This window comes from Coregonus lavaretus, assembly GCF_964263955.1.
Source record: "Coregonus lavaretus genome assembly, chromosome: 33".
Classification (NCBI taxonomy): Eukaryota; Metazoa; Chordata; class Actinopteri; order Salmoniformes; family Salmonidae; genus Coregonus; species Coregonus lavaretus.
Window position 1 is genome coordinate 15,337,661 of NC_140020.1, and position 25,100 is coordinate 15,362,760.

At 42.9% G+C, this 25,100-nt stretch overlaps 1 protein-coding gene across 2 annotated transcripts in view; it reads left to right on the forward strand.

Moving 5' to 3' along the window:
• Positions 1-25,100, forward strand: part of LOC311108030 (centrosomal protein of 85 kDa-like) — an 83,118-nt gene that overhangs the window by 45,380 nt on the left and 12,638 nt on the right. For both annotated transcript variants that reach the window (XR_014610481.1, XM_084150667.1), the window contains exon 4: positions 22,671-22,756. Coding sequence is in view for 1 of the 2 variants with exons in the window: in XM_084150667.1 (XP_084006793.1) it covers positions 22,671-22,756 (86 nt within the window). In the remaining variant the exon portion in view is untranslated. The remainder of the gene's footprint in view (positions 1-22,670; positions 22,757-25,100) is intronic.

Genomic DNA, 25,100 nt, shown 5'->3' on the forward strand with positions numbered 1-25,100 from the left:
GGAGGTGACAGGAGTGGTCCCGGTGCCCAGGGGTCTGGTGGAGCTGAGCTGGGGGTAGGGGGCAGCAGAGAAGGTGGAGTCAGTGAGCATGCAGAAGACACAAACAGAAACACACTGTGGAACGGAGTCAGAAGGAAATTATCAGTCACATTCTGTTCATTATTCACTGGTTGAACTGGAGGAGACATTGTTTTCCACCCTAACACATCATAGCCAACAAAATGAATAATAATCAAACACCACTCACTTTGGGGGCCCCATAACCTCCGGCTTTATAGTCTATCACAGATCTCCTGTCCCTAGTGATTCTGCTCTCTAGTCCGGTGTGTTTGGACTGCTCTGCCCTCCTCTCAAGGGCAGACGACACAGAGAGGAGGATAGTAGATTGATGATAAAATAGACTCCAACCTCCAGTCTTCCGCTCTATAAATGATATTTTCTGGCTGGCTGGATTTGGCCAATCTTGTCTGAACTTGTGAAGGATGCACCGCTATTTTTTCTTAAAAGGAGAACGGTTTTGTACTTTTCTCTCTAAGAGGTTTATAAGTTGCTTATCGAGTCAGGAGCTAGATTTGAAGAGATGTTTGTACCGTGGATGTTTCAGTTTGGTATTCATGGTGTATTTGGTTTCTTTTCAAATGTGCCTTTGTATATTTTGGTATATTTTAATACAGGGTTCTTGACGGTTGTGATGCTGTAGGTGGATGATTATATGTGGAATATGTACTGCAGCAGCTTTAGACATCAGATAAATGAATATCCCACTTCTCTGCTGTGTCTCTGACAACTATGGAGATAATGGGAGTTGTATAAGGTGTGTCCTATTCATCTGGCTTCACCGCATTATCTCAGCCAGTGCATAATATGGAAGGAAAAAACCTGCTGGAGATCGCACGCCTTATCAGAATGCACACTTCTGACTGGAGATTCCATTCAAACCTCTCAGTGGCTGAGGTGGGGCTGTTAAGGAGATTACTGTGGGTAAAACTGTCTGCCATTTTGTGCCGAGAATATGTGCACTGCATTGTGATCGTCAGAGCAGCCCCACTTCTCTCTAGTCCATCCAGACAGGCATTATCCCTCCTTCCAGACTCCTCTCTCCCCACAGGGGCTCCTCAGTGATGGGCGTGCCCAGGGAAAGTGAGGATCTGTGAGTCACTCTCCCAGCTCTTCCCCTGGGCCCTGCTGGTACCCTGCCTCTCCAGAGGAGAGGGGAGGGAGAAGTTAGGCGAGGCGGTGGCTGGGCCAGCTGACGACCTGCTGACAGCAGTTATCTGCCCGGCTCCAGCTACGTGCCAGCGGGTATTCTTAGGGCTGACCTTTGGCTATCTCACAGGGGTGGAGTCCATTTCAACTCTAGCCAAACCTAAACCCCTCTTAAACATGCCTCTGACCTGACCCCGTGGACACCACCAGTGAGGAGGGAGGGGAACTGGGAGAGGGGTGCCAAGCATGGGCAGAGAGCAGGAGAGTGTGGATTTAATGGGTAAGGATGTTGAATCTGAGGAATCTCTAGTCTTGATAATAAATCTGTGATGACTAAGGGCCTTTCCTCTATCCACTATAGCACTTGGCTAATCACTGTGATCACTTGCTCTGTGATCTCCTATAGATCTCTGCTACAGAGCCAAAAACACTAAGAGAGCAGTCTGTCTCAGAGCAGACAACGAACTCTCAGCTCATAGAACATTATCTTTGTACATTTCTCATTTTCTGGAGTTGTTGTTTACATTCCATTGTGGTTGAGAGGAATGCTCGGCTATTTCCTGCTGTTCTAAGGAGATCACTAGTGGCCACTTCACTGGAGCCCCCAGCCTGAGAGACACTGAAGGGGACACCGGAGCCTCACCCTGGTAATTAACGCATGACAACATCGAAGATGAGTGGCCATAGAGCAGCATTTCAACACCAGATGCCCCCAAGCTTCCAGCTCTGGAGTGGTCATGAGAGTTGCCACCCTCATGTCAAGACAGGGGGGCATAATAAGTTCATTAATAATAAGGTCTCCCCTGGCACCACTAAACATGTCACCATCTACTCATTCACTGCACCCTGGGTTCACCCACCCACCCTTACAAGGGCCTTCTGAAGGGGAGGCCCAGAACCCAGCTTGATGAAATGCCAAACTAATAGAAGCTGTTATTGAAACTAGGGGTGTGCCGAATAGTTGGACAAAACGAGTATCATGGAGAATTTTCTGAATACGATTATGACACAGGTAATTTTTGTAATTATCCGTGATCGGAAAAAAGTAAATTACAGCTGCCAGCACGCATCTCTTTCACTCAAACAGTGTGAAACGCTGTGTGCTCTAAACAACTATTGGCTAGTTGTTCTGTCTGTCAAGAAACGGGGCGGGGTATTAGTTGAGCCTGCTGCAACGATTGGATTAGGACAAGCCGCTCTCCCTCAGGGCTCATTACCCCAGACAGACGCGCGGCTCGGATTCACTCACTCACAGTCACTCGTCTCGGAGCACAGTCTCCACTTCTCCAAACATCGTGTATGATTCAGAATCCGTAGCTAGTCATCAAAGCTAGACTTTGCTGAGGCCATATGGTTGTTTTTGTCTGTCAACTTGGCAGTAGGCCTACTTTGTCTGTCCGTATAATTATTCCATTGCTGACGTGGTTATGTCGTGATCCAAGCCCATGCTTGCTTGCTATTGTTATTTATTCTCGCCCAGGCACGGTTACTGAGCGACAGATCATTAGATAAAAAATGACAAATGTAGATAGTTTATTTTGATTGTACAAATGTTGTGGCATAGGCAAAGTGTCAGGAGAGAGATGTTTTGCTCTTCTCGAAAGTCAAAGTGATTACGAATATGAGTATGACGAGATCGGTACACCTAATTGAAACCCAACGGGGACGTTGTTTGGATTTAAAACCCAAACCCACCATTCCTCATCATAAAAATGTCTGCATGGTTCTAAGGACCCAGTGGGTGAAAAACAAAGAAGAACATTAAATCTAATCAAACCTAAGAAGGAAATCCTTCTGAAGCCTGGTAGAAGCATTCCCAGGCCAATAATGTTCATGTTTTTGTATTTTCTGTTCTCTTGGCATAGTTGCTGTGATAATAAAGTCATCTGAAGGCAGGGAGAGGAAAGCTTCCAATAGACTTGGCCGTTAAACTGAACATTCCATGATGGCGTCACACAGCAATGTACATGGAACTGGGCATCACTGTGGTTGTTTGGCCCAGGAGAGGGCATTAGTTAGTGCCCTCCACAGGCAACAGTGGGTTAGGGTTAGGGTTAGGGTTAGGGTTAGGGTTAGGGTTAAACAGACCCAATTACAGAACATACAGCAGTGTGAACTGTGGTCAATGAATGGACGACTAGAAAATGTCTGTTCTATTCAAACAAAAATCCTCTTCATATCAACCTCTTCCACCTAGTAATATTGAAATATAGGATTACAATGAATATGATAAATGATTACAGGTAGGCATGGGCAGTATACAATGGTATTTGGAAATAGACACGGGATGGTTTTTCAATACCATTGAAACCAAATTTTGCAATAAATGTTAATATTTGTAGCTACTTTTTAAGTAAATACCTGCAGTCAACTTGTGCAATACGTTAGGAGATAATGCAGATTGTGTTCTTCATTTCACCTGTCACATTATTTTACATTATGAAGCTTACTGTAGTTCCCCAGCACAGTTGAGCCAGTCACGTGTTAGCTTGTAAATAGCACAACAGGAGAAAGCGGGAGCAGATGAGTCCAGCTGTGTATTGACAGGGTTGAGTTTTATATTGAAATTCAACAGTGTTTTTATGCTTCAATAGAGTGATCAGAGACGTGCATCTATAATTTTCCTTCACAGAAAATACATTAGTGCAACACATTCGGCAGAAAATATCTTCATTTTCATCAGATGACAACAGAAGTGCAACACTATTTGGCTGGCAGACACACAAGTAAATGAGCTTACAATGAAAAAGCAAGGTATTTTTTTGCTAAAAACGATGCATGGCCATCATATTTCTAATGTTTATTATAGAAACAATGTAACCAGCTACATTTCCTAATGTTTTGCTTAAAGTTAATCGTGCATTTTACCGGAGAAAAGTAGGCTGGCTACACCAAGAAAATAACTGGAGAAAAGTAGTCTTTTGATTGAATGCCTGATATTTCTTCTGCATTTTATAGTTTATTCCTGCTTGAAAAGCAAAGAATTCTACGTTAGGGCGACCACTAACTGTAACTAGCTAGTTAGTTAGGGCGACCACTAACTGTAACTAGCTAGTTATCTAAGTAAGTGGCTGAATGAATAAGGTCAGGGGTATCAGCTTTCTGCCATGTTTGAGAAGTCAAAGCCCTTTGAATGAGTTATCTGTACAGCTGCCACTGCAGCTTGAATTCCTTGTGTTTTTCTCCTCTCCTTCGTTTTCCTAGACCATGTTGCTATGTCCATAATAGCAAAGTTAGCCAGCATATTGGTGTTGAGAACAATGCGGTGGAGGCAGCAGCGGAGTTAGCAGACAAGAAAACAGCCCTTGCCTTAATTGTCTAAGAAAAGTGAGGAGAGAGGAAACCCCAAATTAATTAGGTCTATAATCAATAGCCTAACTGTTAATTGTGCTTGGCTTTATAAATCATCCATATATATCTACAGAAATAAGACAGATCCTGCTTCTGTTGCCTGTTTGAGTGTTTGTTTAATAGCCTACTGATTCCGTGAACACCAAGCCTCACGCAACAACAAGTCAGATAAACAATTTCACAGATTTGTCTGTGTTTAATCTTTGCTATGCTGTAATAAAGGCTTTACACTTTTTTTCTCTCGTTAGAACAGCCTCTCTGGTATTACTTATAATTTATTTAGTGTTGTTTACACTGTTCCAAATTGTCTGGAAAATAATATTTATAATAATAATAACCCTTATTTTTCTTGATCTCCTTCTTATTGTTATTATTACTATTATTATTATAATAATAAGTAATGTCATTATCATTAGTAAGCTTAGTATAGCAGCCTTGTATAACCACCATAGAGCTGTAGGCCTAAGCGCGCATCCTGTTTAGTCTTAATACCGTAACTTACTTAGGCCTATATTTCAATATTTATATAGGCTACTGTATCAATCAATCATTCATTTGTTCATGTCATCACACAGCATACGAGTCATTCATGATTTGAAATGCAATCAAGCATTTTAGTTTTAAAATAAAATAACAAAGCGAACCTTGAATAATTAGCATAAACAATCATTAACCGTTCCATTTCGAAAATTGCATTCATGAATGAATGCGACAGTTTTTAGTCTTTGCTGTAATAAAGGCTTTACCCAAAAAAACTTTACAACAGACTCTCTGGTACGTTTAGAATTTATTTTGGGTTGTTTACATTGTTCCAAACGGTCAGAAAAATTATATTGCAATCTAACAGCACCTGTTTTGCACACATAATATGCACGCAGCATTTGCTCCTTACCTTATTTTTCTTTATCTCCAGTATTACTAGTCACATTTATTCCACATCTGACTTCCCCTTTACCTCCTGAGCAACCAGTTAACTTTGTCACGTCCTCTGCATCCATTTTGTTTGTTATAACCAATTTATTGATGTGATTATGATATACTATAATTCAGGCCCTATTGGTCATGTGCATGCGATGCATACATGTGTCAGGTAAAGAGAGCAAGGGTTGAGGGAATAGGGAATGTTTTTCCTAAACAAATGAGGGATTTCGGTAACAGAACCTTTCAGCCAGAAATGGCAGTAATTATGTTGCAGCTTCAGCACCACGGACAGCGTGATAAACACTGTTCTGTGGTGGTCGCTGCAGCAGGGAGTGCTAGTCGGGTGCTAGTCACACTGTCACTCGCTGTCATTTTTTTTACACAGCGCTGCAAGTCTGAGCCCGGCCCGGCACAATCAAATCGATGTGGTTGGACTACCTCTATTCATTATTTCATCTAACAGTGCGCTTAAAGCATCAGACAAGCTCAGTGCATATAGTTGATTTGATTAAAATACATAGGATGTGTCTATATATGGAAAAATACATGTTAAATTACAACCAATCGATTGATCAAAATAACATATATATGTATAACTTTGTGAGCCGGATTGCCCGTCTTTGCAATTCGTTTATATTCGTTTGCGCTCGTTAGCCTATTTAGCTAGCAGCCGCCATGGAAAGTTGCTATTACTTGTGCTAATTTTGTTAGCATTCTGGTAATAGACGCCCAATGGGCTTTTATTTGCGTTTTTGGCGCCCCCTTGTGTACTAAGCCGGTAATACCGTAAATCCCGGTGTGAGAGAAGGGCGGTATAAGGATATGAAAATCTGGATACCGCCCAACCCTAATTACTGGTTGGTTCACTGCACTGAGGCAAGCCAGAATGGGTCATTTCATGATAAAGGTGTGTGATCTCCTGTTCTCTCCTCCAGTGTGTGGTTTGTTGGTTGGTGGTAACATTTTCTTGTCCACAGACTACCTTTGTATCCCGTCGGCTCATTTCAATAAATGCACATTTCAGGCCTTTGCCAGATGCAAATGTGTGTGTTGTGGATAGGTCACGGCTGGCCTCTGATTCGTGTGTGTGTCTCTAGCGCTGTGCACTACTTTGTATGTTTAGACAGGAGGACAGTTATGTTCAAAACTGTTTAGTCCCAGACTGCAGTTCACCATTGTCTCAGGATTTAGCCTTGATAACAACACTATTGACAAGTATAACTTCTCAAGTATTTTTGTGAGTTTCTTTATCTATTTGAACTCCTATTAGAGCTGGACCTGGTGATTACATTTAAGATACTTTTTGGAGCCCTCCAAAAATTCATTTTCTTTTAGTTTCAAATGAATGTAGATACTATAATTTTAGCCCACGTTTAGCTGGAACAATATTACCTTTTTTTCCTCTTCACCTTACTACAGAAAAAGTTGACATTCCCATAGAGAAATCATCAGGATTGTGTTCTTACCTGCTCCAGCGGGGTGGATGGATTGATCGATAGATGGATGGATAGATTCTGCTCTGGAGGTCACAGACAGTCTGGTGAGGAGGCTGGGAGAAAGGCTGTGGGTCCAGCAGGCGAGAAGGTTCTCTGGCAGCTCTCTACACTATGTCACCTAGTTTATGGGAGGAAAATCAGATGGGCGGAGAGTAGAGAACAGAGAGGGGGAGAGAGGGAAGGGACAGAGGGATGTAGCTGCCTGGGGGGGGGGAGTGGTATCACTGGTATGTGGTCTGTTGATCCTTCTATTGTGGAAGAGGTTGGCATGGATGGGCAGAGCCAGTGGCCACCCCTCTCACCTGGCATATATAGGTTATTACCACTGGGTTTGATGTGAGCAGGACTGGTTCTCTTCCTCCCTCTCTAGGAGGAAGCCTGCTGCTGGAGGACCTAAACCATCTGAAACCCCTGAGGAGTTCACAGTGTGTCTTCACAGTCTTGTCTGCTAATTAGGTTACACTGGGTCATTCTGAAATTACAAATGTAGCCTGATTATCACTCATGAAAGTCATGAGCAGCCACAACTGAAAGGCACAATGTTGTGGTTGTTGTTGGTTTTTCAGGAGAATTTCCATGAACGGCTGGCTATATTCTGTTGCTAATTACACGCTGAAATGACAGTGTTGCTGTTGATGTTATTTTTCTCTCTCAGGAGAATGAATCGGGTGTCCTTGGAAAGTCTCCTGAGAAAAGAATCATCAACAACATTACTTAATTGTTTCTTATTGAGAATTCATTTTGACAGCTGCAGTTTGTTCTCTATCAGCTTTTCTGGCTTCCATTCAAACAGGTTTGGATGGCTTGTCTCAAAGCTCCAGCTCCAGTGTGTGCATGCTTCCTAACCCACATAGACCCTGTTTGTGTTTGAAGGATTGTCTATTGCTGTTTCATGCAGTCAGTCCTCTATGCCGCTGTATCAGAGAAAACACAGTGGTCATCAATCTCTCCAGGGACTCTGGATCTGGAAACTTTCCTGCACAGTTTTTCAGCCCCAAAACAGAAAAAGATATCCTGCCTTTTTGGCTCTTCTGTCTTCCTTAAAAGGAGCTTTGAGCTGGGTCTTGACTCGATCAAAACAAGCTCCAAAATGGCTGTTGGTTTGGAGAATGAGGAAGGGCGAATGGGGCGAATAACGTTAGGGCGACATGCTTCGTCCCTGTTTCCTCTGCATCGGTGGGTACTGTTCTTGGCACCCCCTCCTGCGGTGGCACAGGTATGCCCTCACATGCTGGATGCCAGCGGTCGGTGCCTTTCATTAGAGGTTTAATGAAGCATGTCACCCGAGCAGGGGCATTGTGCGTTTGAGCTGTGGCTTACCGATTGTACTCTCCACACACACACACACTGGAGTGGAGAAACAAAGCACACACACACTCCATTCATACCTATCTCTGCAGGGCATTGTCCCAAAGCTTGCTATCCCTGGGGGGGTAGGAGAGAGAGAGAGAGCCACATAGGTGTATATTGGAAGCTGTTGTTTAGCTAGTTCATTAAAGTCCAAGCACGAGTGTGGGTCTCGTTAACTGTGACCTTCTGTGTTCTTTGGGTTGGTTTGCAGCCTGTGCTTAGTGCATGTAACAGCCGTGTGTATGCGTACACACACAGAGAGAGACAGGTAATAAGCAGGTCACAGTGCGTTGCAGCTGGCATGGCGGTGCCCTCTGGCTGTGTGTGAAGGCCAAGGCCATGCTTTAGGAGCAGAACATCCACGTCTCTCGGCTCTGTGTCCCAGACCACACCGCTCTATCCCTCACCTGTCAACACACTGACTCCTCCCTGCCTGATGCCCTATTGTTCCTTCAGGCTCTCTTCTCTCTCTCTCTCTCTCTCTCTCTCTCTCTCTCTCTCTCTCTCTCTCTCTCTCTCTCTCTCTCTCTCTCTCTCTCTCTCTCTCTCTCTCTCTCTCTCTCTCTCTCTCTCTCTCTCTCTCTCTCTCTCTCTCTCTCTCTCTCTCTCTCTCTCTCTCTCTCTCTCTCTCTCAAAATTCAATTTCAATTTAAGGGCTTTATTGGCTTGGGAAACGTATGTAAACATTTGTGCAGGTGTGCGTGTTCGTACGCATTCACACACACTTTTAACCTTTTACACTTGTGACAATTGGCCTATATGGATAGGGCTAAATTGACATTTGTATTACAGAATAAATATGAAATGCATATGCAAAAGCATGGTAGCAATTTAAAGGGGACAGTTTGGAGATTATGGGAATAATTATTAGGCCAAAGTTGAGGACACAACAGTTCACCGGACACAAGACTGAATCCAAACATTACACTGTGCATTTTACATTAGTGTAATTTTCTGCGCATTTGTTGATAACGAAATCTGAAAACATTCTAGATACATTCAGTAACATGATAAGACTATTCCTGGAAAATGTGGGGTAGGTGCAACATATAACAAAAATATTTTAAGGATTTGAGTGAGGACTAACTGGTGTTTCCAAGTAGCCACACACCTCTCCACAGTGTGCACAGTTCCTAAGTAATATCAATGCACTTTTTATGACTCAAAGAAGAGTCTTCAACTATAAGGTGCTTTATTGAGCTCTCCTAGCTGTGCCGTTGAGGAAGTAGAGCAAGCACACTGGTAGTTGTTTCGTTACTGTTGTTGTTCACGCAATCCAATACCGGGAGGGATGAGGGCAACTTCTTGTTGCGTGTGGTGCTCAAGTTCAGAACGGCTGTCAGACAAAACCCATACAGCGCTGTGAAGCACAGAGCCAGAGCTCTGACGTCATGTATAGTATGTTACTGTACAGCCACTATGTTCCAATTTAGGCGCTTATTAGTGCACAAATCAGCCATATTCAACCCTTATACATGGGTATGATGTAAAGGGTTATTAACCAGTGTCCTATGACTATTGTCACTGTGAAGTGGTTTCCAATGAATGGGTTGAGTTTTGCTGTACAGAGAGACCCTTTAGGCCACACTGTTCCTAAGCTCCAAGTGACTAACAGAGTTCCAGCCTCACCAAAGCATGTGGACAGCGATTAATCTACTGGGTTTTGTGGTCACTTGTCTGAAAGTCATATGACACGCAGTCCAGCAGGCACCATTTTGAGCCATTAAGGCCATGTGGGTCAGTTATGCTTGACCATTGTAACTACATTATATGGTGGAGTTGGCTCTGAATGAATAGCCTAATGCATTCTCTGCTCAGATCAGGGCAGACCCTGTCCCAATGTTTCAATGCTCGGGGGAGGTGTGTCAATGCTCGGGGGAGGTGTGTGCGCAAGGCTGGGAGAGAGTGCTGAAAGCCGGGGTGTCTGGACTGGAGAGCCCTGGGAGGAGGGCGGCAGGGGCGATAACGTTCTGGGAATAGGCAGCAGATTATTAGCTGTGCTATTTGACAAAGTGGAGCTCACCTCGCCTTGCCACGGCAGTAGCCAGGGAGACGAGGGAGAGAGGGAGAGAGAGAGAGAGAGAGAGAAAATTACCGTATACAGACCACGTATTCACCCTACACACCCTAATTGACAAACAAACCAAAACAAAGGCAAAGTCTTCTCATGCTTTGTTGATTTCAAAAAAGCTTTTGACTCAATTTGGCATGAGGGTCTGCTATACAAATTGATGGAAAGTGGGGTTGGGGGAAAAACATACGACATTATAAAATCCATGTACACAAACAACAAGTGTGCGGTTAAAATTGGCAAAAAACACACACATTTCTTTCCACAGGGCCGTGGGGTGAGACAGGGATGCAGTTTAAGCCCCACCCACTTCAACATATATATCAACGAATTGGCGAGGGCACTAGAACAGTCTGCAGCACCCGGCCTCACCCTACTAGAATCTGAAGTCAAATGTCTACTGTTTGCTGATGATCTGGTGCTTCTGTCACCAGCCAAGGAGGGCCTACAGCAGCACCTAGATCTTCTGCACAGATTCTGTCAGACCTGGGCCCTGACAGTAAATCTCAGTAAGACAAAAATAATGGTGTTCCAAAAAAGGTCCAGTTGCCAGGACCACAAATGCAAATTCCATCTAGACACCGTTGCCCTAGAGCACACAAAAAACTATACATACCTCGGCCTAAACATCAGCGCCACAGGTAACTTCCACAAAGCTGTGAACGATCTGAGAGACAAGGCAAGAAGGGCCTTCTATGCCATCAAAAGGAACATAACATTTGACATACCAATTAGGATCTGGCTAAAAATACTTGAATCAGTTATAGAACCCATTGCCCTTTATGGTTGTGAGGTATGGGGTCCGCTCACCAACCAAGAATTCACAAAATGGGACAAACACCAAAACACGCAAAAACATCCTCCGTGTACAACGTAAAACACCAAATAATGCATGAATTAGGCCAATACCCGCTAATTATCAAAATCCAGAAAAGAGCCGTTAAATTCTATAACCACTTAAAACCTTCCATAACAAAGCCATCACCTACAGAGAGATGAACTTGGAGAAGAGTCCCCTAATTAAGCTGGTCCTGGGGCTCTGTTCACAAACACAAACAGACCCCACAGAGCCCCAGGACAACAACAACAACAACACAATTAGACCCAACCAAATCATGAGAAAACAAAAAGAGAATTACTTGACACATTGGAAAGAACAAACAAAAAAACAGAGCAAACTAGAATGCTATTTGGCCCTAAACAGAGAGTACACAGTGGCAGAATACCTGACCACTGTGACTGACCCAAACTTAAGGAAAGCTTTGACTGTGTACAGACTCAGTGAGCATAGCCTTGCTATTGAGAAAGGCCGCCGTAGGCAGACCTGGCTCTCAAGAGAAGACAGGCTATGTGCACACTGCCCACAAAATGAGGTGGAAACTGAGCTGCACTTCCTAACCTCCTGCCAAATGTATGACCATATTAGAGACACATATTTCCCTCAGATGACAGCGATCCACAAAGAATTCGAAAACAAACCCAATTTTGATAAACTCCCTTATCTACTGGGTGAAAAACCACAGTGTGCCATCACAGCTGCAAGATTTGTGACCTGTTGCCACAAGAAAAGGGCAACCAGTGAAGAACAAACACCATTGTAAGTACAACCCATATTTATGTTTATTTATTTCCCCATTTGTACTTTAACTATTTGCACATTGTTACAACACTGTATATATACATAATATGATATTTGAAATGTCTTTATTCTATTGGAACTTTTGTGAGCGTAATGTTTACTGTTAATATTTATTGTTTATTTCACTTTTGTTTACTATCTACTTCACTTGCTTTGGCAATGTTAACATACGTTTCCCAAGCCAATAAAGCCCTTAAATTGAAATTGAATTTTGAGAGAGAAAGAGAAAGAGAAAGAGAGAGAGAGAGAGAGAGAGAGAGAGGTTAAGGCTTTTCTCTCCTCCATACTGCCCCAGCATACTAAAGTATAATGAGTTTGCCTGCTTGTCAGGTCTCCAGGGCCCTCCTAGACCTCCTTCTCTCCAGCAGAGAGCCTTAGAGAGAGCCAGTCATTAGCCTGATTGGCTCTCAGGTGTCATTTAAAGTTAGCCATCTCCACAGGAAGTCATGGAAGTTGTGTTGTACCAAATGTGCCAAGTTCATTTTAAATGGTAACATATTGATGCAGCTTAAACCTGCCCCAAAGCCAAATGCTGACCTCGACAGGATGGTCCAAGATAGACTTGGTGAAACAGGCTATTTCTGTTGGAAGTAGAAGTATGAGGAAGCTGATACATTTTGTAACTCTAGCTAGTGAGATGTAGTAGCAGTAGGCGCTAACAATCTAGCAATGTTCACTTCTCCTAGTGTAACCTGGGTCATAGCTGTGCCATGTAACTTGTAACTCAAGCCTCACTAACTAGCCAGCAGCGCCTTTGAACAGTAGGCCTAACAGAATTACAGTATGCTGCTGTAATCTGATCTTTAAGTAACAAGCTCTACCAGGAAGATAGTCATTTGACAGGGTGAAAGACCTCCCAGTAACAATGCCTTTAAGTATAAATATACTGACATACACTGAGTATACCAAACATTAGGAACACCCCCCTTTTCCCCTCAGAACAGCCTCAATTCGTCGGGGCATGGACTCTATGCAGTGTCGAAAGCGTTCCACAGGGATGCTGGCCCATGTTGACTCCAATGCTTCCCACAGTTGTGTAATTTTTTATACACAAGGGAAACGGTTGAGCGTGGAAAACCCAGCAGCGTTGCAGTTCTTGACACAAACCAGTGCGCCTGGCACCTACTACCATAACCTGTTCAAAGGCACTTAAATATTTTGTCTTGTCCATTCACCCGCTGAATGGCACACAAACAATCCATGTCTCAATTGTCTCGAAGCTTAATAATCCTTCTTTAACCTGTCTCCTCTCCTTCATATACACGGATTGAAGTGGATTTAACAAGTGACATCAATAAGGGATCATAGCTTTCACCTGGATTCACCTGGTCAGTCTATGTCATGGAAAGAGCAGGTGTTCTTAATGTTTTGTATACTCAGTAGGGCTGTCCCTGACTAAAAAAAACTTGGTCGACCAAGACTCGTCCTGTTCTTTCGACCAATCTATTGTGCTAAATGTTGAAACTTGTTTTTCCATATATAGACAGACACGCTCTATGTGTTTGAATGAAACCAACTACATATGCACTGAGCTTGTCTGATGCTTTAAGCACACTGTTTGATTTAATAATTAAGACAGACTAATGACTCCAGAAAGAGCCCGATGATCCCGCTGTGTGACTGGCGCATGTTGTCTCGCTCTCCTCCCTACTGCAGCCAAAAGGCACCACAGCACAGCAAGTGTTTATTGTGCTGTCCGTGCTGAAGCTGCAACATCATTTCAGCCATTTCATTTCTTATTTGTTTCTGACTGAAAAGTTCTGTTACCGAAATCACTAATTTGTTTACGAAAAATATTCCCTATTCCCTCAACCCTTACTCTCTTTACGTGAAACATGTCAATATCACATGCATGTGACCAATAGGGCCTGACCTACAGTGGGGGAAAAAAGTATTTAGTCAGCCACCAATTGTGCAAGTTCTCCCACTTAAAAAGATGAGAGAGGCCTGTAATTTTCATCATAGGTACACGTCAACTATGACAGACAAAATGAGAAGAAAAAAATCCAGAAAATCACATTGTAGGATTTTTAATGAATTTATTTGCAAATTATGGTGGAAAATAAGTATTTGGTCAATAACAAAAGTTTCTCAATACTTTGTTATATACCCTTTGTTGGCAATGACACAGGTCAAACGTTTTCTGTAAGTCTTCACAAGGTTTTCACACACTGTTGCTGGTATTTTGGCCCATTCCTCCATGCAGATCTCCTTTAGAGCAGTGATGTTTTGGGGCTGTCGCTGGGCAATACGGACTTTCAACTCCCTCCAAAGATTTTCTATGGGGTTGAGATCTGGAGACTGGCTAGGCCACTCCAGGACCTTGAAATGCTTCTTACGAAGCCACTCCTTCGTTGCCCGGGCGGTGTGTTTGGGATCATTGTCATGCTGAAAGACCCAGCCACGTTTCATCTTCAATGCCCTTGCTGATGGAAGGAGGTTTTCACTCAAAATCTCACGATACATGGCCCCATTCATTCTTTCCTTTACACGGATCAGTCGTCCTGGTCCCTTTGCAGAAAAACAGCCCCAAAGCATGATGTTTCCACCCCCATGCTTCACAGTAGGTATGGTGTTCTTTGGATGCAACTCAGCATTCTTTGTCCTCCAAACACGACGAGTTGAGTTTTTACCAAAAAGTTATATTTTGGTTTCATCTGACCATATGACATTCTCCCAATCCTCTTCTGGATCATCCAAATGTACTCTAGCAAACTTCAGACGGGCCTGGACATGTACTGGCTTAAGCAGGGGGACACGTCTGGCACTGCAGGATTTGAGTCCCTGGCGGCGTAGTGTGTTACTGATGGTAGGCTTTGTTACTTTGGTCCCAGCTCTCTGCAGGTCATTCACTAGATCCCCCGTGTGGTTCTGTCATAGTTGACGTGTACCTATGATGAAAATTACAGGCCTCTCTCATCTTTTTAAGTGGGGTAACTTGCACAATTGGTGGCTGACTAAATACTTTTTTCCCCCACTGTATAGCCTATCATAATCACCTAAAGACGTTGGTTATAACAGACTCTGAACACAGTAATGTTGACAGCAAAATGAATGCGGAGGACGTGAAAAATAAACTCCAAACGGGCGAATGTTTACTGGTTGCTCAGGAGGGAAAATCAGATCTGTAGAAGACATTTGACTTAGTTGTGGAAACTACTGGAGATCAAGAAAAAGGAAGGTATAGGATCAAGCGTTGCGTGAGTATTATGTGTGCCAAACAGTTGCTGTTAGATTACAATATTATTATTATTTCTGACCATTTGGGACAGTGTAAACAACACTAAATAAATACGTTTACCAGAGAGTCTGTTCTAATGGGAAAAAAATATAGATAAAGCCTTTATTACAGCCGACTAAAAACAGTTGCATGCATTCTTGAATTGTGGTTTATTTATTGTTTAGGCTAATTATTCAAAGCTCCCTTTGTTATTTAATTTAAAAACTAAAATGCTTGATTGCATTTCAAAGCATGAATGTCTCGTATGCTGTGTGATGGCATGAATGAATGAATGATTGATTGATTGATACAGTAGCCTATATAAATATTGAAATATATGCCTAAGTAAGTTACGGTATTAAGACTAAACAGGACGCACTCTTAGGCCTACAGCTCCATGGTGGTTATACAAGGCTGCTATACTAAGCTTACTAATGATAATGACATTACTTATTATTATAATGATGATCATAATAATAATAGTAATAATAACAATAAGAAGGAGATCTAGAAAAAGGAGGGTGTATGAGCGAGAGCTGCGTGCATATTATGTGTGACAAACAGGTGCTGTTAGATTACAATATCATTTTTCTGCCTGTTTGGAACAGTGTAAACAACACTAAATGAATTATAAGTAATACCAGTCTGTTCTAATGAGAGAAAAATGGTAAAGCCTTTATTACAGCATAGCAAATATTAAACACAGACAAATCTATGAAATTGTTTATCTGACTTGTTGTTGCGTGAGGCTTGGTGTTCACGGAATCAGTAGGCTATTAAACAAACACTCAAACAGGCAACAGAAGCAGGATCTGTCTTATTTCTGTAGATATATATGGATGATTTATAAAGCCAAGCACAATTAACAGTTAGGCTATTGATTATAGACCTATAAGGCAGGTGCTGTTTCCTCGTCTCTGCTGCTGCTGCCTCCGCCGCATTGTTCTCAACACCAGTATGCTGGTTAACTTTTCTATTATGCACATAGCAACATAGGGAGGAAAGGCACCAATTCTACGGCGCACTGAAGATTATGTTTCAGAACCACAGGCAGCGACCGTATCCAACGCTAGAGAAAGCGCATTTGTTATAAAATATTATATTTATTAGTTTTGCACCATTATTTTTACATAATATAACCATATACAATTTCAGTAGCACATGTCTTAGAGTGATGGACTATGCCATCCCTGTGGCCTCCATTATGGATCAGTCCACTCAGACAGGAGCCAATCAGACAGGTGTCTTGTACACCATGAAACATTTTTTTATAGATGCGACTGCTCGACTAAAGAAATCTCGGCCGACCAACAGCCTATCGACCAAACAATCGACCTGTCGACTAAATGGGGTCAGCCCTAACACTCAGTGTATGTGGGACATATTATACAAGATGATTTGGTTCCTGGTTCTTTAGGCTCGTTGTGTGTGTGTTTCTATTTCCCTGTATTGGGCAGATAAATAAACCCAGCTTCCTAATTGAAACTTGTTGTTTGGCATTTCCAGCGTTCAGCAGGCAGCAGCCCAGTTGGAGCAGCTGTTAACTTCTGGTAATGTAATTGGTTGGAATGACTGTGTGGAGAAAGAGAGCAACAAAATGGTCGTTAGATGGACCACTGGAAAACCTGTTGCCGGGTAGACAGAGATGTACAGTATGGTCTTGCTCTAGGACCAGTGACACTGAGAAGTAACCTGATACTGGGTCTAGGGCTGGCTGCTGGGGTAAGGCTTAGGTCTCTCGACGGTTGGTGTATGAAATAAAACCGATGCAGTATAAAAACGTGTGCGAGGTTAGCAGTGACACCATCACCCCTGCTGTGCCCATGACCTCAGCCAAAGGGCGGTGGGTGTGTTGTGTTGCGTGCTATCAGCTGGTAGGGGATGACAGCTATGCCCTAGACCAGGCATTCACCCCTGATGTTAAAGTAAATCCCCCCCAGGCCCGGCCCAAGAGCCTCCGACTGAATGGCGACACACAAGCCCACCCCTCCACTCATCCCCTCCCTCTTAACATACTCTCTCACTTTCTGTGTGTCTCTCGCGCTCTCTCTGTCTCTCCCTCTCAAGTGAACAGGCTGATCTCTTTCACCATTGATTCCCAGAGAACGTGGTATCCAGCATACAATGCCATTTAGTTTTTAGTTCCATGTACAAAATCGATGTCGTTTCAGCGGCTATAGAGCCACACTCCAGTGGGTTTCTTCCTGTTAACTGAGATGATCAAAGAGTGAAATGTCAATGAAGTAAAGAGGGCTGTTAAGAGTTCGATAGTGGACTGTTTTATCAGTATTGGTGCCTTAGTGACTAGTGTGACCTCTTAAGGGTGATGGAGAATCTACTGAATAGGGAATTTCCTTATGCTGGATGGATCCCCAGATCATTCCCTTGTGTCCTCATTCTCTCACAGCAATGTCACTGAGAGAGGCAGGACAGGACAGAAACCATCAGTCCTAATTTAGACCGTGGTCTGTTTGGACAGTGACTTCCGCTCCCTGAGGGTTGTTCCTGCTCCCAGAGACACACAGAGTTTCCTCTACACAGGGACATCTCCTCAGCTTGTCATGCTCTGTATTTACGCTCTATTTAGACCAGCCTAAAACAAAAGGGAGTTGCGGCTTTCCTCCATTTCCTTTGCAGCAAAACACGTAAAACAAACATGTAAACACTAATGCTTGGCGATATTGTCAGAGCTAACGAGCATTGACGTATGTTTTTAGCCTTGTCCCAGGCCTGCTGTGTGTCTGTGTGGTGATGAGAGGGCCAAAGCCAGCAGTGGCACCCAGACCCTGTCCCGTCTTACCCTGTCCTGTCCTGTCCTGTCTTACCCTGGCCTGTCCTCTTCACACAGCTGCTCAGTGTTGTGGAAACTCCCCACCTCTTGTTTGTTGTCACTACACCAAAGCCTCGTGGGGGTGCGTCCTCAGCACCGTGTTCTACCAGGGCTAGAGAGACAGAGAGAAGAGCTGTACAGCTGATATATGACCCAGCAAACCAAAATTGGTTCTGTGAATGTTCCCACAACATTCATTAGGTTGCCCCAAAAGTTCTAATAACACAAAAACTGTCCAGTTGTGCTTATGATTATACAATGTTTGTATAAATAATTCGCCTGATGTTGCAAGAATGTTCCCAGAACACATTTTGTCTGTTCTTTAAAGGTTCCCAGAATGTTTCATTAGGTTGTGGGAACAGCATGGGGACGTCACAAGAGATATGTTCCCACATTTTGTTTGCGGTTCTAAAAACATTACTGGGACATTGTGTTATTACATTACCTGGAAACCTAATAAGAACCTTCCGGGAATGTTCTATGGTGGTTGTTACAAATGTTGTGCACAACATTTTAGTGAGTTTTAGGAGAACATTCCATTTAAAAACATTTTGTTATCAAAAACATTATTTGAATGTTTTAGGGATGTTATCATACTAATGTTAGATAGAATCCTAAATAGAACTTAAACGTGCACTATGCAGAAATCGCTCCGTCATTTCCTGGTTGCTAAAATTCTAATAATTCGCCTAATTTCAGTTTTTGACAAAAAAAAGCAAGTATAGTGTAGAGAATCATTGTACCATCTTACCCGTTTTGAAATCTATTTTCCGTAACCAAAAATATTTTATTTTCAGATGTTTGAAGCTGGTGTACGAAACCAAAGTAAAAGACGCAAAAACAAAACTTAAGAATGGGAAGCATAGAAATAGCGCACATAGAACAGATCTACTGCTTCTTAGACTTGCTTTCAATGAGAATCACAGATCTTTAACGCACATTTCTACGTGAATTATGTCAGGTCGCCCAAATATTGCAGGTTTAATGGGAATGTTAGCTAATGTCCTGGTAATGTTCCCGGTTTGCTGGGGAGGGCATTAATAAGAGATGTATTTTTAACCTGGTGGCAGGCAGGTTAACTCAAAGTCTGACCATCACTGGAACTATTTTAAAGAGAGGATTACTGAGGGGTTACACACATCTGATAAGAGGCGCTGTAAAACGAAGAATGTGGTTATGTGTCCAGGATCCATGTTATTGGTGTGCATTGTTTGTGCACATAGCACCATAGCACCTAGGGCTACTAAGGCTGAAGTGGATGGTGACTGCCAGACCACCACAGTTGTCAGAACGAGATCCTAGTGTTGTAGATACAATGTCCAGTCCACCATATCAGGATACCTACGGGATTCTCCAGGGTTTTAGATATGGTTTCAGGGTTTTAAATGTTTCTGTTGAGCTATACGCTGAGTGTACAAAACATCAGGAACACCTTCCTAATATTGAGTTGCAACCCCTTTTGCCCTCAGAACAGCCTCAATAATGTTGAGGAATGGACTCTATAAGGTGTCGAAAGCGTTCCACAGGGATGCTGGCCCATGTTGACTCCAATGCTTCCCACAGTTGTGTCAAGTTGGCTGGATGTCTTTTGGGTGGTGGACCATTCTTGATACACACGGGAAACTGTTGAGCGTTAAAAACCCAGCAGCGTTGCAGTTCTTGACACACTCAAACCGGTGCGCCTGGCACCTACTACCATACCCCGTTCAAAGGCGCTTAAATGTGTGCTTTGCTGAAGGAGGGACTGGTGCACTTCACAAAATAGATGGCATCATGAGGAAGGAAAATTATGTGGATATATTGAAGCAACATCTCAAGACATCAGTCAGGAAGTTAAAGCTTGGTCGCAAATGGGTCTTCCAAATGGACAATGACCCTAAGCATACTTCCAAAGTTGTGGTAAAATGGCTTAAGGACAACATAGTCAAGGTATTGGAGTGGCCATCACAAAGCCCTGACCTCAATCCTATAGAAAATGTGTGGGCAGAACTGAAAAAGTGTGTGCGAGCAAGGAGGCCTACAAACCTGACTCAGTTACACAAGCTCTGTCAGGAGGAATGGGCTCAATTCACCCAACTTATTGTGGGAAGCTTGTGGAAGGCTACCCGAAACGTTTGACCAAAGTTAAACAATTTAAAGGCAATGCTACCAAATACTAATTGAGTGTATGTAAACTTCTGACCCACTGGGAATGTGATGAAAGAAATAAAAGCTGAAATAAATCATTCTCTCTACAATTATTCTGACATTTCACATTCTTAAAATATAGTGATGATCCTAACTGACCTAAGACAGGGAATTTTTACTAGGATTAAATGTCAGGAATTGTGAAAAACTGAGTTTAAATGTATTTGGCTAAGGTGTATTTAAACTTCCGACTTCAACTGTATATATATATTTACCCCCTTTTCTCCCCAATTTTCATGATATCCAATTGATAGTTACAGTCTTGTCCCATCGCTGCAACTCCCGTGCGGATTAGGTTAGAGGCGAAGGTCGAGAGCCATGCGTCCTCCGAAACACGACCCTGCCAAGTCGCACTGCTTCTTGACACTGCTCGCTTAGCCCGGAAGCCAGCCGCACCAATGTGTCAGAGGAAACACCGTACAGCTGCCGACCGAAGTCAGCGTGCATGCGCTCAGCCGCCACAAGGACTCGCTAAAAACCCTCCCCTAACCCAGACGACGCTGGGCCAATTGTGCACCGCCTCATGGGTCTCCCGGTCGCGGCCGGCTGCGACACAGCCCGGGATCGAACCCGCTGCGCCATTCGGGAGGCCACTTTTTTATTTATTTTATTGTTAGACATAAAAGACTATAAAAACACCAGGAAATCAGCTCCAAGTGATTGTAATTTTGAAAATCTGTTCCCAAGTATTCCCACGCATAATAGAGAGATACATGTGATCGTATACAAATGAATGCAAGGTTTGTAATTATTCTGTTTTAGTCAAATATTATATCAATAACTCATTTTTGTCTTTCCGATTAAAAAGACGATCATGCCTACTGAACATGACTCGGCTCTCTCTGCCCTGTGCCCTGTGCTCCTGCAGTAGCTGGGAGCGAGGACATACCTGACCTTATAATGGGACCTTTTCAGCACCCTGTTAGAAGGGCATAGCGTGATCTCTGTGACAGCTCCTCACCAGGGGCCCTGCTTCAGCCCAGCCATCTGGCACATAGACCTTGTTATGCTATATAGTCTTGTTATGCTATACAGCCTTGTTATGCTATATAGTCTTGTTATGCTATACAGCCTTGTTATGCTATATAGTCTTGTTATGCTATACAGCCTTGTTATGCTATACAGCCTTGTTATTCTATATAGTCTTGTTATGCTATACAGCCTTGTTATGCTATACAGCCTTGTTATGCTATACAGCCTTGTTTGGATAAAAGTGTCTGCTAAATGGCATATTATTATTATTATTATTATGCTATATAGTATTGTTATGCTATACAGCCTTGTTATGCTATATAGTCTTGTTATGCTATACAGCCTTGTTATGCTATATAGTCTTGTTATGCTATACAGCCTTGTTATGCTATACAGCCTTGTTATGCTATATAGTCTTGTTATGCTATACAGCCTTGTTATGCTATACAGCCTTGTTATGCTATATAGCCTTGTTATGCTATACAGCCTTGTTATGCTATACAGCCTTGTTATACTATATAGCCTTGTTATGCTATACAGCCTTGTTATGCTATATAGTCTTGTTATGCTATACAGCATTGTTATGCTATACAGCCTTGTTATGCTATATAGCCTTGTTATGCTATACAGCCTTGTTATGCTATATAGTCTTTTTTTTTTTTTTTTTTTTTTTTTTTTTGTCATTTAGCAGACGCTCTTATCCAGAGCGACTTACAGGAGCAATTAGGGTTAAGTGCCTTGCTCAAGGGCACATCGCACATCGACAGATTTTTCACCTAGTCGGCTCGGGGATTAGAACCAGCGACCTTTCGGTTACTGGCACTACGCTCTTAACCAGTAAGGAATGCCCCTACGCTCTTAACCACTAAGCTACCCGCCTCCCCGGCGACAGTTATGTTGTTATGCTATACAGCCTTGTTATGCTATACAGCCTTGTTATGCTATATAGTCTTTTTATGCTATACAGCCTTGTTATGCTATACAGCCTTGTTATGCTATATAGCCTTGTTATGCTATATAGTCTTGTTATGCTATATAGTCTTGTTATGCTATACAGCCTTGTTATGCTATACAGCCTTGTTATGCTACAAGAGATTAGTCACCCACTGATGCAATGTTAAAGAGACGCCTGCCTGCCTGGCCGCAACACCCTCTCCCACACGCCTGCATAGAGGAGGGCTAGGTTATACAGGATATACTGTAGGAATGTGTGAAGGCACAGTGTGTGGAGGTGTACATGAGCTTTGAAGACAGATGGAACGTTTTAATGAAGCTGTGGCTCGTGTGTTTGGATAGGGACTACAGTAATCTCTTGCTTGGGTGTCTCTTAGTTAAACCTTTATATTGATGATGATGATGATGTGTATCGGCCTGTTTACTAGATGTTATTGTAAATGCGCTGATCGACGTGTATGTTTCCTGTGCAGATGCTGGGCGGAGCCTCCCTTCCTGTGAACACTCTGGTGAAGATCAAAGAGGGCCTGCTGCGACAGAGAGAGCTAGAGATTGACAGGTCAGTAATACAGAGTACAGAGGAGGGTGGACATTTAAACCATCAGGGCTGCACTGAATCATTGGGCCAAGCAGGGGAATGAATTTAGGCTGGAGAAAAACACACCACAACAATTCTAGGAGGAACACACCAACAGCCTTATTGTGTTGGAGCAGCAAACATGTCTGTCTGAGTCTCTATACACCTCATTATATTCCACCACTGTGTCTGACTCTGTTCATCACAGTAGGAAAAACATTGTGAGAGAAAGTGTCCCTTCCTTTCAGGGTTGTCATTGCCCAGGGGAAGGTTTAGTGCACTGGAGTCTCTGATATGATGGGGCAGCACCGCAGACATCCTGCATTAATTTTTCTATGGGCCACACACTGTCACGGTCACCCCCTCGAGGCACAAATACACACACAGACACACATTTTTTCAATGACCTTGAGCAGATGTCAGTGTTGGGGCATGCGGCCACACACGTCCGAGGTGTCCCCTTTCAGAGTGGCAGGCTGGCGCTGACAGGACAGGCTGGGCAGTGCCAGGGGAGGGGAGTGGACAGGACAGGGTCACCCACCACCCCCCACCCATATATTACTGTAGGAAATACAGGCAGAGGCACAAAGCAGACACACAGCACAGAGACTTACCCTGCCGCACCGACACATAGACTGGCATTAACATGAAAGGCTGGACCGGCTTTGAATTGGAGAGATCAGTGTGTAACCCAGCCATTGATTTATATATACACTAGATGACTGATAGGGGACGCTGTGTTGGAGCCACCGTGTCTCCATCTTGGAACTCCCCCACCATTGTAAAAAATATTTTGGAAGCTATAGAAATGCATTTATTAATGTCTACATTCATTTTTGCCACACTTATTCTATTACAGACACCTTAATGCATACTTAAAAATTATATGATGAACAAAAATATAAACGCAACATGCAACAATTTCATAGATTTTACTGCGTTACAGTTCATATGAGGAAATCAGTCAATTGAAATATATTCATTTGGCCATAATCTATGGATTTCACATGACTGAGAATACAGATATGCATCTGTTGGTCACAGATACCTTATATATTTGTGCATTCAAATTGCCATCGATAAAATGCAATTGTGTCCGTAGCTTATGCCTGCCCATACCATAACCCCACCCCCACCATGGGGCACTCTGTTCACAACGTTGACATCAGCAAACCGCTCGCCCACACGACGCCATACACGTGGTCTGCGGTTGTGAGGCCGGTTGGACGTACTGCCAAATTCTCTAAAACGACGTTGGAGGCAGCTTATGGTAGAGAAATGAACATTCAATTCTCTGGCAACAGCTCTGGTGGGCATTCCTGCAGTCCGCATGCCAATTGCACGCTCCCTCAACATGAGACATCTGTGGCATTGTGTTGTGTGACAAAACTGCACATTTTAGTGTCATTTTATTGTCCCCAGCACAAGGTGCACCTGTGTAATGATCATGCTGTTTAATCAGCTTCTTGATATACCATACCTGTCAGGTGGATGGATTATCTTGTCAAAGGAGAAATGCTCACTAACAGGGATGTAAACAAATTTGTGCACAAAATTTGAGAGAAATTAGCTTTTCGTGCGTATGGAAAATGTCCCAGATATTTTATTTCAGCTCATGAAACTTGGGACCAACACTTTACATGTTGCATTTATATTTTTGTTCAGTGTATTATGTGAGCTAAACAGAAAAATGCAAAAATATATAAAAACATTTTCCTTAAAGTATAATTTTTTGAGATTACTAATGTTACTGGCCCCACTACAACAACAAAATACTTAAATACATGTAATTTTGTCCTTGAATCATTTAATTGAAATACTGTAGAATTCCATTCATTCCTATGGAGGACTGCTCCTACTGGGGAGTGCCAATATGGCTGACCGGTGGCTTCAAAGCCTCTCAATGGCAAATACATAGCATCAGCAATCCAGTGTTTATATACAGTACATATTTGAGCCCAGCCTACACATTCTTTAGACTGGTCAACTGGTGGTACCTAGGCGTTATAGTGAATTAGACAAGATGCTATGTGCATTAGGTATGGCATTAATGGTTTCCTACCATTATGTTTCTAGTCATGAGTTGGGTTAACAGTAGGCTGTTTAGGGTGTTCAAGTCAGGACTTTCTCAAGTGTATGGCTCCTTATTGATTATCACCCTCAATGTGACACAAAATAATGAGAAAACAAGCTCATTTCACCACCAGGTGGCAGTCTTACCCAAACCTACATACACTGAGTATACCAAACATTAGGAACACCTTCCTAATATTGAGTTGCACCCCCCCCCCACCCTTTTGCCCTCAGAACAGCCTCAATTCGTCGG